At 38.4% G+C, this 14,984-nt stretch overlaps 1 protein-coding gene across 1 annotated transcript in view; it reads right to left on the bottom strand.

The window, feature by feature from the left end:
- KCNQ5 (potassium voltage-gated channel subfamily Q member 5) overlaps window positions 1-14,984 on the bottom strand; it is a 489,866-nt gene that overhangs the window by 68,179 nt on the left and 406,703 nt on the right. Inside the window, exons 7-8 of the mRNA XM_040643667.1 lie at window positions 12,863-12,958; window positions 2,458-2,552 (exon numbers count right to left, since the gene is read on the bottom strand). Of these exons, the coding sequence (XP_040499601.1) occupies window positions 2,458-2,552; window positions 12,863-12,958 (191 nt within the window). The remainder of the gene's footprint in view (window positions 1-2,457; window positions 2,553-12,862; window positions 12,959-14,984) is intronic.

Genomic DNA, 14,984 nt, shown 5'->3' with positions numbered 1-14,984 from the left:
CTCTGAACGTTATAGAAAATACACTATGTAAATAAAAAGAAGTTTCGGTCTATTTCTTATTACATCACTCTGCATTCAGTAAGCCAGTTAATTATAAATGTAAAAATATCCCTCTAAGTCATTGTAAATTATTCTCTTCACGGATCTACAAACTTGATTAAAGGAGGTTTGCTTTCTAAAGCAAAGGTTCTGAACTTGGCTTCAGGGGGCCTGTGAATACATTAAAATTGTAGGAAAAATTTTGATTTTTTTTTTTTTTGCATTGAGTATTTTTTTGTGGGGAAGAGCCCATAATTATTATCATGTTCTCAATGGTTTAACAAAAACAACAGCAATAATAAAGACTAAGAACCACACAATCTGCAACAATAACATGTCGCTGGAGGGAGAGACGTTAGGGGATTCAGGTTCCCATGAACTTTGCCAGGGATGGCTGTGTCATTCAGGACAAGTACCTGTTATGCGGTAAATGGGGCCCAGACTCAGAGGTTAATGGGGGGTGCAGGGAAAGGACAATGAGGCGGATAGCTGACAGCCAGAGTGGAACAGGATGAATATAGGTGTTTGCATAAATTCTCCTCTCCCTTCCCTTCCTTCCTCCCATTTAAAATGGAAAATTTCAGAGGAAAAGAGAGAAATTATGTGAATAAAATCACAGTTTATGGACCAGGAGAATTTCAATAATTTTTTCCAGGCTTCAGAATGACTTTAATCTAAAAACTTCGGGAACTGGAAAGCCAAATTATCATGTGATAATAGACCACTCTCTTCTGTCACTTGAGAACCTTCTTTTGTGTCTTCTACCAGTCTTCCTCTTACATATATACCTAGAAACCTTCGTGAGTACCAGAAACACAATTTCTATACAATTCCCATTTCCAATTCATACCCCCAAGGAATAGATGTTTTGTTTTTATTACCACAACTTTGGAAGAGTCTCATATTCAATAAAGGAAAGTCAACTCAATTTTAAGATCTACACCGAGAGAGACTTCTCATGCATGCATTCTTTCGACAGCGTCCATGCCTCTATCCTTGCTAAGGGTCCGTCCCTTTTGAAGACCTGGGGTTCTATGAATATCTGTATCACAGGTGCTGAGGAAGTTTAGACCCCAACTTTTAGGAGACATGTCCTATCAGAGCTTAGTAGTTATCTTGCTCACCTCTCGTCCTTCCCTTTGTGGATGGGGCCCAGGGAAGATCAGGAAAGCAACGTAACAGATCCTGATGGTTAGGGGCAGATGTATGGCTTCCTAACAGCACGTACTCTGAATCAGCACAAACCTCCTTTGAGACTGAAATTCCAGGCAACAAGTCATGAAAATTTCCCCAGTTGATTTCCCTTCCACATCAAGTAAGAAAGAGGTTTCTCTGATTGAATCACAGTGGCTGGATGCCTTGAATCCCATGAAACCACTAGGATTAAGGTTTTGTTGGACTACGAAGGGAAACAGTAGGTGCTCTAAAGTACTAAGTAAATAAGCACTTTGGTAACTTCTGAACAACCCGAGGAGCTGGGTGACGCACAGAAAGCCTTTCCCTTGGCTTCCATGCTTTGGTCGTTTCAATGAGGGTTTCTTCAGTTAGATGGTAATTTTGATTTAGTATGTTCTGCTAGTTGAACTGGAGTCCGGGATTCCAGAACTAAGGATTTTTTTTTTTTTAAATTAAAGATCATTGCGGTAACCATCAGGGCTATTCATAATTTTTCTGGTTCTCTTCTCTTTCCAGGCACATGGGAGGACTGCACTCTCCCATTCTCTCTGAGTTGAGGCCTGGCGAAGTGATTTGTTTGGGCCAATGAAATGTGAATGGAAACCATATTACTTTCAAATTTTGCATGCTAATTTCAAATTTTAATCTGATTAGTCCCATTGCTTCATTGTACACTGTAATCCCATTAGGACTCCAGCTCTTCTTTTGCTACTGATATTAGCTTGATCAGCAAGTGAAAGCTCCAGGACCATCGCCTAAGAGGATCCAGATGAGAAATGACTTTGAGGGACTTTGTGCAAAGATACATTGCTCTCAAAGTGCTCCCCACTTGGGGTCAGGTGAGGGATGCAGTTTAAACAATCATTGTTTTTCAAGAACCGTGGTGGTTACTTTTAGAATTTTGGTGGGCTTTGTGAAATGATTTATTAGAAAATAAGCATGAAATAGTAGAAATAAAATCTCTATAAAAGTTTGAATTCCTTTAATCTTTAGGCTCAGTCTGTGAATGGTGAGGAACGATACTGAGTCCATTTAGTTTTGTGCCTGACTTGCTACTGAACAGGTCTGAATCTCTCAAAGGGCAACAGAGAATAAGACAAGCCAAAAATCAACACGTGCATGCGTGTGTGTGTGTGTGTGTGTGTGTGTGCGCATGTGTGCGTGTGTGTGTGTGTTTGTGTGGTTTGTTTTGCGAACGTGAAGAGGCTTGAAGACAGCACCAGCTGTCACACTGATACCTACTTGGTAGGGCTGCAGGTGTGCAAGGCCTTCAAGTGTGGCTTCCAGGTTGCAATGGAAACAGATTTCTCATCAGCTGCATAACTACGCCAAACGCACTGCATGTGGCATATGTGGGGACATAAAAAAGAAAAACAAAAGAGAGGAGAAAATAGAATAAAATGAAAAGGGAGATTATTAAGTTAATATATATTAAGAATCTTTTCCTTGTCATACTCGGCCCCGATCAATGCCCAGGGGGTGAAGAAGACTACTTTGGCATTTCCAACTGGCTATTAAACCTATTCTGCCACATAAGTGGAATTGGTTTTCAAAACAACTCACACCAGACAACAAAAGTACCAAAAAGTATAACATAAAGCAATCTGTGAGTTGGCTAGGAAAAAAGAGGACAGTATCCGAGGTAAACACTCTGAGCAAGAACATGCATTCCGGGAACCCACTGCACATCTTTAGTCACTATTTGATCAGACAGTGACTACTGACAACCCACAATGTAACTAGTAAACTAATAGTAAACCAGCCAGTAAACTAATGGTCGCCAGGGTCATTAATGTACATGAGCTTGCGTAATTCCCTGACACTGAACTGTGTAATACTTCAAATGCTAAAAATGGAAACAGTGATAACAAAAAGCAGGGCTAAAACAAGACAAGGAAAATGTACTGTCTAGGAATCTAATTGGAAAGTTAAAAATTTAATGTCATGGTCTAAGAATATGTTATAGCTTTTTGATGTAAAACATCTGAGCTCTCTCTACTTGATATAATTATACCTGACATATGTAATACAATGTATCTTCATGTCATCCTCACACTCAGAGTGTGGATTCAGACTCTCATTTTGTAGGAGAGAAAAATAAGGACTCAGATAAATTAAGAGGTTTACACAAGGTTCGTAGAGTTGAGACATTATCTCAGATTGCCTGGTTCTTGGTCTTAGAATCCCTCTGTTGTCCTTTGCCTCCTACTTGATGGCTGTTGCTGGCAAAGTTTCCTTCCAACCTGTCCATTTGAGAGATTGCCAGAACTTACTATCTATATAGATGTTAGTGAATTTTTTTCCTTTGTAATAAGTCTGCAAACATTTCTAATGACCAAGTGTTTACTCCAATATCCTGAGAGAAATTTTTTTTATTATAATTCATAAATCAAAGCATTCTACTTTATGTGGCAGATTTGTTTAAATGGGTCATATCCCTACTGAATAACCATCACTCATGATTTTGAAACGTAAAATGAAAAAAACAGTGATCTAATAATATACCTTTTCTTGAGAATATCATTAAATAAATATGCCCTGAACAAAAGAGTTAAAAGTTGACCCAACAACTTTGGGAAACTGTTGGCAGTATCTTTTAAAGCTGAATGTATACATACCCAATATACATATATGAATATACCTATATACATACAGGCCCAATATGTATATTGAATGTATACTGAATGTATACATATAGGAACACTTTCCTACATACATACATACATACTCAATAGATGTGTTTATTTATGTTCATCAAAAGATATGTACTATAATGTTCAAAGCTGCACTGCTCTTAAACTGAAGCTGGAAATGCTCAAACGCCTACTCACAGAAGAATAAATAGGTAAGTTGTGGTACATTAACACAGTGGAATAGTCCGCAGTAATAGCACACTAGAACTCTGCTCAACGATGGATGAACTTTATATGAATCATGTTGAGTGAAAGAGACAAGACCCAAAAGAGGACACGCTATGTGATACCATTTCATCTATGCTGTTCGAAGGCAGCGCAGTGCTTACCCTCGGGGGACAGTGATTGAGAAAGGATACGTAGGAGATACCGGTCATGTTCTGTGTCTTTATCTGGGTGCTGGTTACACAGCAGTGCTCAGTTCTCTTTAGATACGTGCTGTATTCTGTATGCTCATCGTACTTCAGTAAAATGTTCAAGAAGTGATATAAAAAACTGGAAAAATATATAGTAAGACCTGAGGGTATTTTAAGAAATATATTATTAAGGGAGGTTTAAATAATTGAACAGGGTTCCTTGCCTGGAGCTTTGCTTACATGGCTCACTGTTGATTTATCCTACAAATCTGTGAAAACGTATGCTAAGCATCTTGGCATCTTAAAGAGAGTAAAACAATTATATCATCTTGAAATGTTAGTTTTTGCAAATAATGTTTAAACACAATTTACAGAGTGACCTAGAGGAATCAATGAAAACACGCGGATTTATTATTGCAGGTCTTATGTAGTGAGGCCCAGGGAACCTCCAATGCTCTGATGGCATAGACGGCTGCTTTAATTAAGCAGTTTTCATAGAAGGCATCATATAGATGTGAACTCAGATGTGTAGAACTATAAGCACCCAGCAAGTCCGTGCGTTATTAGATACCAGTGAAAAAAAATCCCAAACAATACAACAAAAAATGGGACCAAGACATTACCTGCCAATATTACAAAGAACTAGGGATGAAAGAGGCCTCTTTCAGAAAATTGAAGATTTTCTTAAAAATGAGACCTGATTTCTTGCTCTTTTTCTATCAAATTGATCTCAGTAGCTAAGCTCTTATTCCCTTCATTACTCTTCTTCTAAAAATGTCTTGTAAATGGGAGATACAGAAGGGGCAAGAGGCATCTGTATCGGAGCTGATATTAGGTAACAGTAAAGATGGAAGCGGAAAGTGTGACTTCATTAGTCTTACAATCTTAATAACTTTGTCCCCGTCCTTAGCTTGTTCTCTCAACAGATTGCTTCAAGTACCTGAACCTCAAGGCCACGACCATATGACCAAGTAGCTGGTATTCCTACATTTAAAGCCAAAATCACATCGTGGTTGGCAAGAGAAAAATAATGTCCCGGAGGGATTTAATTGACATGGCATAGATATTCCAAAGGTAAGGGCAACAAGAAGCAAAATGAAAGCCAAATTTACCATTTATCAGCTGACCCTGGTGTTTTTAGGCAGCCAAACAAATTCAAACTTTGGTCTATAACTGTAAGTACAATACCAGTATAATTAAGTTTTTAAAGGGAGTATTTAGTTTGTATTGTCTGGGGTATTACAGCTATGGCACATTTGACCCTTTCTGGAAATTTTAGTTTCAGGTCACCTTCCAAAGGTATAATTAACATGGAACTGATTATTTTCAAGGCACAGGATTTAAGAAGTCAGAGAACAAAAAGGTTTAGGGTGAATACCAGCAAGCCCTTTCCCCACCTTGCTTCTCATTAACTTTTGTTCCTTAGAGGTAAAGCCCCTTCAGCTCTTACAGCTGTGTTGCTTCTATTTTTTAAGAATTCTTACTTTTAAGGCTTGTTCTCATATTTATATTTCTTGATATTTCAATTTTAGGCATTACCAATTAGCTTCCCACCAGGAAAAATAAATGGCAGCTCACTCACACATCGCTTTCTTTCCTCTTATCCAAACAGCAATTTTTAGTTAAGTTGCTATCTAGCATTTGCACTATTATGACCTTGTAACTGCTGTTCCTAGTTCAGCAATGTGGTGTACCGGGAGTACTTTTCCTTTCCTATATATAGAGTTTTGTTTTGTCTTAGTAATTATTGCCCTTCCTCAATTTCTCAGTTTGCTTTTATGTGCCTCTTGTGAATATCTGGAATCTGTCATGGAATCAATCATGGAATCTGTCAGTTCATTTTTTTTTTTTCCTTGGAGATCTTTTTTTCTGGAGCTCTCCAGGCTCCTGCTTCCTCTGCTCTTGGGGCCTGCTAGAGCTTCTCCTGGGACTTCCCTTCCTATCATCCCAAAGATTCCCTCTGCTCTTTCTTGAGTGGGATCTCTTCTTTCCTGGATCCCGTGTCTCTTTCTTGGTTTATCTTCTTGTTTTAGAAGAATAATTCTATCCAAGTAGCTGCTGCTGCTGCTGCTGCTTCTTCTTCTTCTTCTTCTTCTTCTTCTTCTTCTTTTTCTTTTTTAAGTTCAGCTTTATTTAGGTGTAACTGACATAAAATTCTAAGACATCACTTGTACATCATGGTGATTTGATATATGTATTTATTACCCCCATGTCATCGTCGTCGTCTTCTTCTTCTTCTTCTCCTTCTCCTTCTTCTTCTCCTTCTCCTTCTCCTTCTCCTTCTCCTTCTCCTTCTTCTTCTTCTTTGGGTGAAAACAGTTAAGTTCTACTCTGTTAGCAGGTTTCAATGATATAATACAGTGTTATCAACTATAGTCACCATGTTGTACATTAGATCCTCAGACCTTATTCATCTTATAACTGAAAGTTTTTACCCTTTTACTCTATTTCCCCTACCCTCCAGCCCCTGGCAACCACTTTTTTCTCTGTTTCTAGGAGTTTGACTTTTAAAAAATTTAGATTCCATATATAAGTGAGACCATGCAGTATCTGTCTTTTTCTGTCTGGCTATTTCACTTAGCATAATGCCTTCAAAGTCCATCCATGTTGTCACCAACTGAAGGATTTCCATGCTTCTCATGGTTGAAATAATATTCCATTGTATACATATACCACTATGGAAAACAGGATAGTGGTTCCTCAAAAAATAAGAAGTAGAACTACCGTTATGATCCAGCAACCCCATTTCTGGGTTTATAGCCAAAGGAAATGAAACAGGATATCAAAGAGCTATCTGCACTCCCGTGTTCACTGCCACACTATCCATCACACCCAAAATGTGTAAATAATCTAAGTGTCCTATTAACGGGATGAATGGAAAAAGAAGATATGAGATATATATATATGCCAAGTAACTTCTTAAATAAAGGTAAATGGTAGGTAAAGTTTTGATATCTTCCATGTCTAAAAATGTCTTTATGCTACTCTCACACTCAGTGAATAGTTTGGCTGAGTGTAGAATTTTAGGTTGGAAATAATTTTCCTCCAAAAATTTTGAAAGTATTTTTTAAAAAAGATTTTATTTATTTATTTGTCAGAGAGAGAGAGAGAGCACAAGCAGGGGGAAGCAGAAGGCAGACGGAGAAGCAGTCTCCTTGCTAAGCAAGGAGCCCGATGCAGGACTTGATCCCAGGATGTGAGCTGAAGGCAGACGCTTAACAGACTGAGCCACCCAGGCGTCCCAAGTTTTGAAAGCATTGTTATGTTGTCTTTAAATTTACGGTTACTAATGAGAAAGCTAATGCCATCTTAATTCTTGACCCTTTGGATACATCCTTCCCAGAAGGCATGTACGGTCTCTTATTTGCAAGTGTTCTTTTGATTGCCATGCCGGGCACTTGGTGGCCCTTTTACTGGGACCACTCAGTTCTGGAGAATCGTGCCATAAAATTTCTTCACTAAAATCCTCCCTTAATTTCCCTGTACTCTTTTTGAGGCATTATTTGGATATTTGATCTCCTGGTAGCGTCATCCAACTTTCCTTTTTTTTTTCTTTCTTTCCCGGTTGGGGGGTGTGTGTGTCTTATTTTCTATCTCTGTCTTTTTCTTCTAATTTCTGGGAGGCTTTTACAGCTTTAGCTCTGTTCCATTTTCTTTTTTTCCCCCGCCATCATGTTTTGCACATCTAGGAAACTTTTTCTCAGGCTGTTCTTATTTATGAATAAAGCACTAAAAAAGATTATATAAGCTCTGAATAAGGCTTGAGCATATTGACTGGTGGCCTTACTTCAGGATAACTGGGTGAAGACTCTGGTGGAAGCTGAAGTCTCAAGATATAATTTTTTTTTTTTTTCTTTTGGGCCACACAGCAGTATCTTCTAATCTCTTCCCTTCAGGAGAATAAACCTGTTGGTCGGCGTCCACTTCACGAACTTTCACTTAATTCCCCTGTTTCTGTTTCCAGCAAGCATCTTGGCTCCACCCTGAGCTGGTCCAATCTTTCTCAAAATAAACCCTCTAACATGGCATTTTTTGAAGTATCTTTAAATGCTAGCCCCAAGACTTCAGAGATACATAAATGAGGATGCAACTGCTGCTATTTGAAAGGAGAAATGCATTAGGATTCAGACACCAGGGACTGAGTCCTAGCTCTTCCTAGGCTTGGTCTGGAGATCAAGTGACATCACGTATTAGAAACACCCTGCAAACTGAAAAATACTTTGCAAGTCTTGGGCATTATTAATAAAAGTTCTGACATTTGGGCAGGTATTCAAGCTGCTTTCTTTTCCCAGACCACTCCACTTCAAACGAAAAGTTAATTTAAATAAATCATGCAAAGATATTGACCCAGCTAAATTTGCTGAAAGCTGCTGGGGTTTTCAACTTTTCTTTAAAACCCAGAAAGGCTGGTTAATTTAATTGTCTTACCAACCAAATGACAAAGCAATTTGGGCATCCTAGCCTTTTTATTTTTTATTTATGTTAATTTTTAATTGAAGTATAATTGACATATAACATTAGTTTCAGGTGTACAGCATAATGATTTGATATTTGTATGTATGTGAAATGATCAGCACAATAACTAGTCTCCTTCTGTGCCCTTTGAGAAAGATAGTGGCTCTGGCTTACAACAAATGACATTACTCTTGGTCTTGATGCTTTGTGTGTTCAGCAAATCAAGGCAGGTTTATTGGGTGAGAAAACAAATGGATCAGCAAGTGAGGGTTGCTTTTCAATCTACTGCACCCTTACAAATAAATTTCTGCCATATATAATCAAAGCTTAAAGCTCTGAACTCTGGCTAAGGATTACGGCAAGGAAGAACAATGAAAACATTTAATAATTATGTTGTTATTCCTATGTCTAGTAAAAAATCAATTGCATTTGGATGGGGGAGAACAGTTGCCTTCTAAATTTGTAGACTCTGCTTTGATTAATGAAACTATGATTAGATTTTAAAGGTATTCTTGAACATTTTAAGCCTTTCATTTTATACTGTTTTTTTTTTCAGCATAACACATGAGCTGGAGTTTTAAGTAAAAGAAATATTAATGATTTCACAAATATTACCTACATCTGCAGGAGTTTAATTATAATTTTTTATTGAAGCATAGTTGACACACACTGTTACATTGGTTTCAGGTGTACAACATAGTGATTTAACAACTCTATACATTATGCTGTGCTCACCACAAGTGTAGCTACCATCTGTCACCATATGATGTTATTATAATACCATTGACTATTCCCCACACTACCTTTCATCCCCCTGACTTACTCATTCCATAACTGGAAGACTGTACCTCCCACTCCCCTTCACCCATTTTACCCAATCTCTTACCCTCCTCCTCTCCGGCAACCATCAGTTTGTTCTCTGTATTTATGGGTCTGTTTCTGTTTTTTGTTTGTTTGTTCATTTGTTTTATTTTTTAGATTCTACATATAAGTGAAATCATATGGTATTGTCTTTGTCTGCCTTATTTCAGTTAGCATAATACCCTCTAGGTCTATCCTTGTTGTCACAAATGGCAAGATCTCACTCTTTTTTATGGGTGAGTAATAGTCCATTGTATAAGTACACCACATCTTCTTTATCCATTCATCTATTGATGGATACTTGGGTTGCTTTCATATCTTGGCTATTGTAAATAATGCTGTAATAAGCATAAGGGTGCATGTATCTTTTCAAATTAGTGTTTTCGTTTTCTTTGGGTAAATACCCAGTAGCGGAATTACTGGATCATATGCTATTTCTACTTTTAACTTTTTGAGGATCTTCATACTGTCTTCCACAGCGGCTGCACCAGTTTACAACCTCATCAACAGGACACAAGGCTTCCTTTTTCTCCACATTCTCGCCAACACTTGTTATTTCTTGTCTTTCTGGTTTTAGCCATTCTGACAGGTGTGAGGGGATTTCTCATTGTGGGTTTGGTTTGCATTCCAATGATGATAAGTGAAGCTGAGCATCTTTTCATGTGTCTGTTGGTCATCTGTATGTCTTCTAGTCAGGTCCTCTGCTGATTTTTTAATACAACTGTTAGTTTTTTCTGGTGTTGAGTTGTATAAGTTCGGTATATATTTTGGATATTACCTCCTTATTGGATATATCATTTGTAAATATCTTCTCCCATTCAAGTAGGCTGCTTTTCCATTTTGTTGATGGTTTCCTTGGCTATGCAATTCCATAAAATGAAATTCTAGATCTCTAAGCAAAACTGTTCAGTCAGCCTCTCACCTTTTATGGGTTACCTGAGAGGAAGGCTTTGTCTGGCTTTAGCTGTGGACATAAAAATACCTCTGGTCCAATGATTTTCTACAAGAGTAGCAATCTGTTTTCAAGTTCAATTGGAAATTGTTTTTGCACAATTTAGTAGTTGATAAGTTAGATCAGGGAAGCTCCTCCAATATTCTGTACATCTGTCTTGTACAATATGGTAGCCAGTATCCATCATATTGCTACTGACCTCTTGAGATATGGCTAATGTCACTGAGTAATTGAATTTATAAATTTAAGTAGCCACATGTGGCTATTGGCAACTGTACTGGGCAGCAGAGTTCTTTTTCACCACGAGGACACATGCATGAGAAATGCCTCAAAGGGCTCACTTTCTAACAAAACAGCTGATACTCTAAAATGTTTTTTGATATATAGTCCCCTTTTAATATCCAGAAGTATCAAAGATCTGTACCTAGAAGTGGTTATATTTTGTGTTGATTGAGAAAATATAAGTAGAAAAGCTAATAAATAACTTAGTAAGGATTTTAAATGCATTTGAACTTTATTTATGATAACAACATCTCCATTCTCATGAGAGCAAGGAGTCCTGATATGGGTAAGATATATGATGGTTCCATATATAGACAGGGCTTGGTGCCCGGATGGATGTAAGGAACCCATAGAATAACTTCTGCACTCACAGGTTGGAAAATGCTGTTCTAGAATTAAAAGATGAGAAGTAAAGATAATTAAAAGATAAAAATAGTAAGAAGAAAAATTCTTTGAAAGTGTTAGCAACATTTCATAAGCGGTTAAGAAGCACCAAAGGAGGAAAGGCCACCAGCTCTGGGCCTCAGGAGTTCTGGGTGCACACTAAAGCGTGTGACACCTCTTTCCATTATGGGGATTTAGATCTTCAACTTCTACTACTTAGGAATCTTTTCTTTAAGACAACAACATTTCTGGGGTGCCTGGATGGCACAGCGGTTAAGCGCCTGCCTTCGGCTCACGGCATGATCCCGGCGTTGTGGGATCGAGCCCCACATCGGGCTCCTCCGCTATGAGCCTGCTTCTCCCTCTCCCACTCCCCCTGCTTGTGTTCCCTCTCTCTTGCTGGCTGTCTCTATCTCTGTCGAATAAATAAATAAAATCTTTAAAAAAAAAAAAGACAACAACATTTCTCTCTAATGCTCTTTTAAAACCCAAACATTACAAGACAGAGATGGCTGGCATTAGAAGTCCTGCCCGATGGTCTGTCAATACTTGCAGGGTAGTTTGATGTGAAAACTAATACTTATTCAGTCACTAGATGTCCTTCATGATATAACTGGGCCAGCTCCCCTCCTTTCCCCTGCTCCGTTTCTGTTGGAGGTCCTGCATATTACAGCCACAGACAAAGGCTAACGGTAGGGTTGTGCAGTGGTTACCCCTCACCAACGTGCCCACTTACACCTACAATCTAAGTTAAAACAGTGCGCTTGTCACTACATCATCCTAACAAATCTCCTAACATCTCGGATCGCCACTCCAAATCCCTATAGTTTAGAAGTTCTGTGTCTCCCACTGCTTGGCAGGAAGGAAAGAAATTTCAGATTGTATAATCATTGTCTCCATAATTAAATACCAGCTTCACGGCATGGATTTAGAGAAGAATATATTTTGTGATTCTTAAGCAACCCGTTTTAGGATGGCTCTATTCTCAAAAGATATGGATGGCAATAGGAGAAGCATTCCTTTCTAATGCTGAAGCAAACCCAGAGTTATTGAAAAGAAAATGAAACATTAAACAGCCTTATATTATGAGGCGGTTTCAAATAATATGCTTATTATTTCATATTCTCCAACGTTGACATATTCCATAATCCCACCAGCCCTTAAAATGGGACGAACTATTTCAAGTTATTGCTCTAGGTGGCATTAAAAGCAATCCCATGGGCAGTAAACCTTGACATCCTAAACAAACGCGCTGTGCTTCAGAACAGTGGCATACATCTGCCCGGAGAAAGTAATCGCAATGCAGGGAACAATGCCGTGTTCTGCTCCATCACTTAATGATCAATTATGTTTCATCAAGTCATCCGTAAGATACATGAGGTCATTCCAGGACCGACACGACTGCTAACCTCCGCATGTCCTCGCTGGCACGATTCATAAATCCGAGCAACGCACGGGCCATTTGCTGAAAATATATATTCTTCTCTTTGGGGGGAGGGGGGAACGTCTACCCAAATCCAAGACTGTACATTAAGTTCCAATTTCATTTTTACGAACAAAACAAATCAGTAGCTCTACCAAGCAGTGAAGCACAGACTGGAAAATGACCCAGCAAGCACTCACAGAGACAGGTGCTGCCATCAACCTATTACACTGACATTTACCTGAATGAGGTTGGCAGCTGGGTTCCTTCTTTTCTCGAAGTGTTTCTGGCGGTGCTGTTCTTGTACTTTTAATGCAAAACCTGAGCCAAGAATGCCCTGGAACAGAATACAAAAATAGTACTTAAAATTTTTTTTCAAAAGGTCTATTAAGTAAGACAAATATTAAAAAAAAAAACCTCTAAAATGAGCCTGAGAAAAGATAAACACTGTGCAACCTGTTCGTAAACATATTACTTATTAAAACAAATACTATTTACTGCTGTTATAACACCATTGGCAATGGCATGTTCTGAGGCAAGACTGTCAAGAAATGCAACAACTTTGTTCTTTAGTAAATCAAGGAGGCAGTGCCATTTATGATTTCTAATAGTGTGGTAAGAGGCACCCCAATTACAAATAACAATCGCAATTTTGAAAAATGTTTTTTGTGTGGCCTTCTCTGTGACACTTCTTTATGCTTAAGTTAGAGTAAATGGTCGTATCCATTTGGAATTAGGGTGCATGGTGGAATTTAAAGGATAGGAATTCTGGTTTTGGACAGAGGTGGGTTTAAAATCCGGGACAGTTAATGTCTCGCTATTGTGGACACGGGAGTTTTTCTAGCACTTTGATGATACTATGAAATGTTATATTTTCCATTCTTGAAATGGGGGGGGTATATTTAAAATCTGTCCCAGCTTAATTCTCCATGATGCTATAATTCTACACCTACCAAAGTAAAGTGAAAGGGGTGGGGGGAGGCAGCTCTCCAGCCACTCAGACAACAAGTTTTCCATTTTGCCTGTTTACATAATAAAGACAAGAGCATGGGTTATTGCAAAGCACGTTCCTGCTTCCCTGAGTTTTAATCTCACACTTTCAGCATTCCTTTTTGGTTTTAGCTCACCTATTTAGATTTTGGGGTTAGTAAGAAGAGTTGTCTCTCTTGTTTATGTTAGCACTTTGGGCTAGTTTTCTTCCTTTTGCTTATCATTTTGATCTGCCAAAACCCTGGCTCTTTGAAATGCCTCCTTCTTTTCAGTTTGCTTTGGTCTTACATCCATGGAATCAAGATGCTTTGTTTCAGCCTTGGGTTGGCTTTTGGAGCTTGCTAAATTCGGTCTCTGGGCTTTGTCCATAAGTCTCCACTTTATTGGCATGGGACGTGGAGCTCCCCTGCTTTCAAGTCATTGATTTTACTTGCTAGCTATAAATTATTACCTTTTTATTAAACTTCAAGGAGTCTAACCCTTAGGCTAGAGATGGATGTCTTATAAGCATTGAGTCAGTATTTGTTGTAGGTAGGGAATGGTTGTTTTTCTTTTCTTTATATTTTTAAAGTAGCTCAAAGATGGTCTAGGCTACTGGGGCAGGTGCGGTTCTCATCGATAGGAGATGTGAAGTCTCAGCTGAATGACAACTTGGGAAAGACATTTTTGGGCTATAGGTCACCTTTATTTTATTTTATTTTATTATTATTTTTTTATTTGACAGAAAGACAGCTAGAGAGACACAGCAGGGAAGTGGGAGAGGGAGAGAGAAGCAGGCTCCCCACTGAGCAGGGAGCCTGACATGGGGCTGAGCCAAAGGCAGATGCTTAACAACTGAGCCACCCAGGCGTCCCTCTAGGTCACCTTTAACCTTCTTCCTTATCTTAGATGTCACAATTCTGAGCATATCTGTGACAATGACCAGATAATCGGTAATGCAATTATGTATAAAATACAGTTATACGATAATACTGTTTGCTATTAATGGGCAGGAGTCGACTCCATTATTAATTAGGATGAATGACTGTACCATGATATTAGCAATTACGTCATGGGTTCTGTTTCCCATCTGTCTTTTTCTGTGATTGTCTCATGCTGTCTAAGATCTTCACTAGGTTGGGGGTGCATCAACCAAACGTTGTGCAAACATAAAAACCTGGTCTGTATGATCTTGTTTGTCGATTTAAGCAACATTTCCCTCCATCTAGAGGTTATAAAAACGACCTTCGAGTCTAGTCATTTATAACTCCTAAATTTTTTCCTGCTATTTGAAATCATTTAGGAAAGATTTATTTTCCTTTTAATGGTATTTCTCATGAAGTATAAACACGGAAGAGAATAGAAAGCATCAGAGTCTCTATGACATATTTGTT

This window comes from Ursus maritimus, unplaced genomic scaffold, assembly GCF_017311325.1.
Source record: "Ursus maritimus isolate PB19 unplaced genomic scaffold, ASM1731132v1 scaffold_29, whole genome shotgun sequence".
Lineage (NCBI taxonomy): Eukaryota > Metazoa > Chordata > Mammalia > Carnivora > Ursidae > Ursus > Ursus maritimus.
Note: the sequence above shows the minus strand (reverse complement) of the source record. Positions and strands in the feature narration are given on the sequence as shown.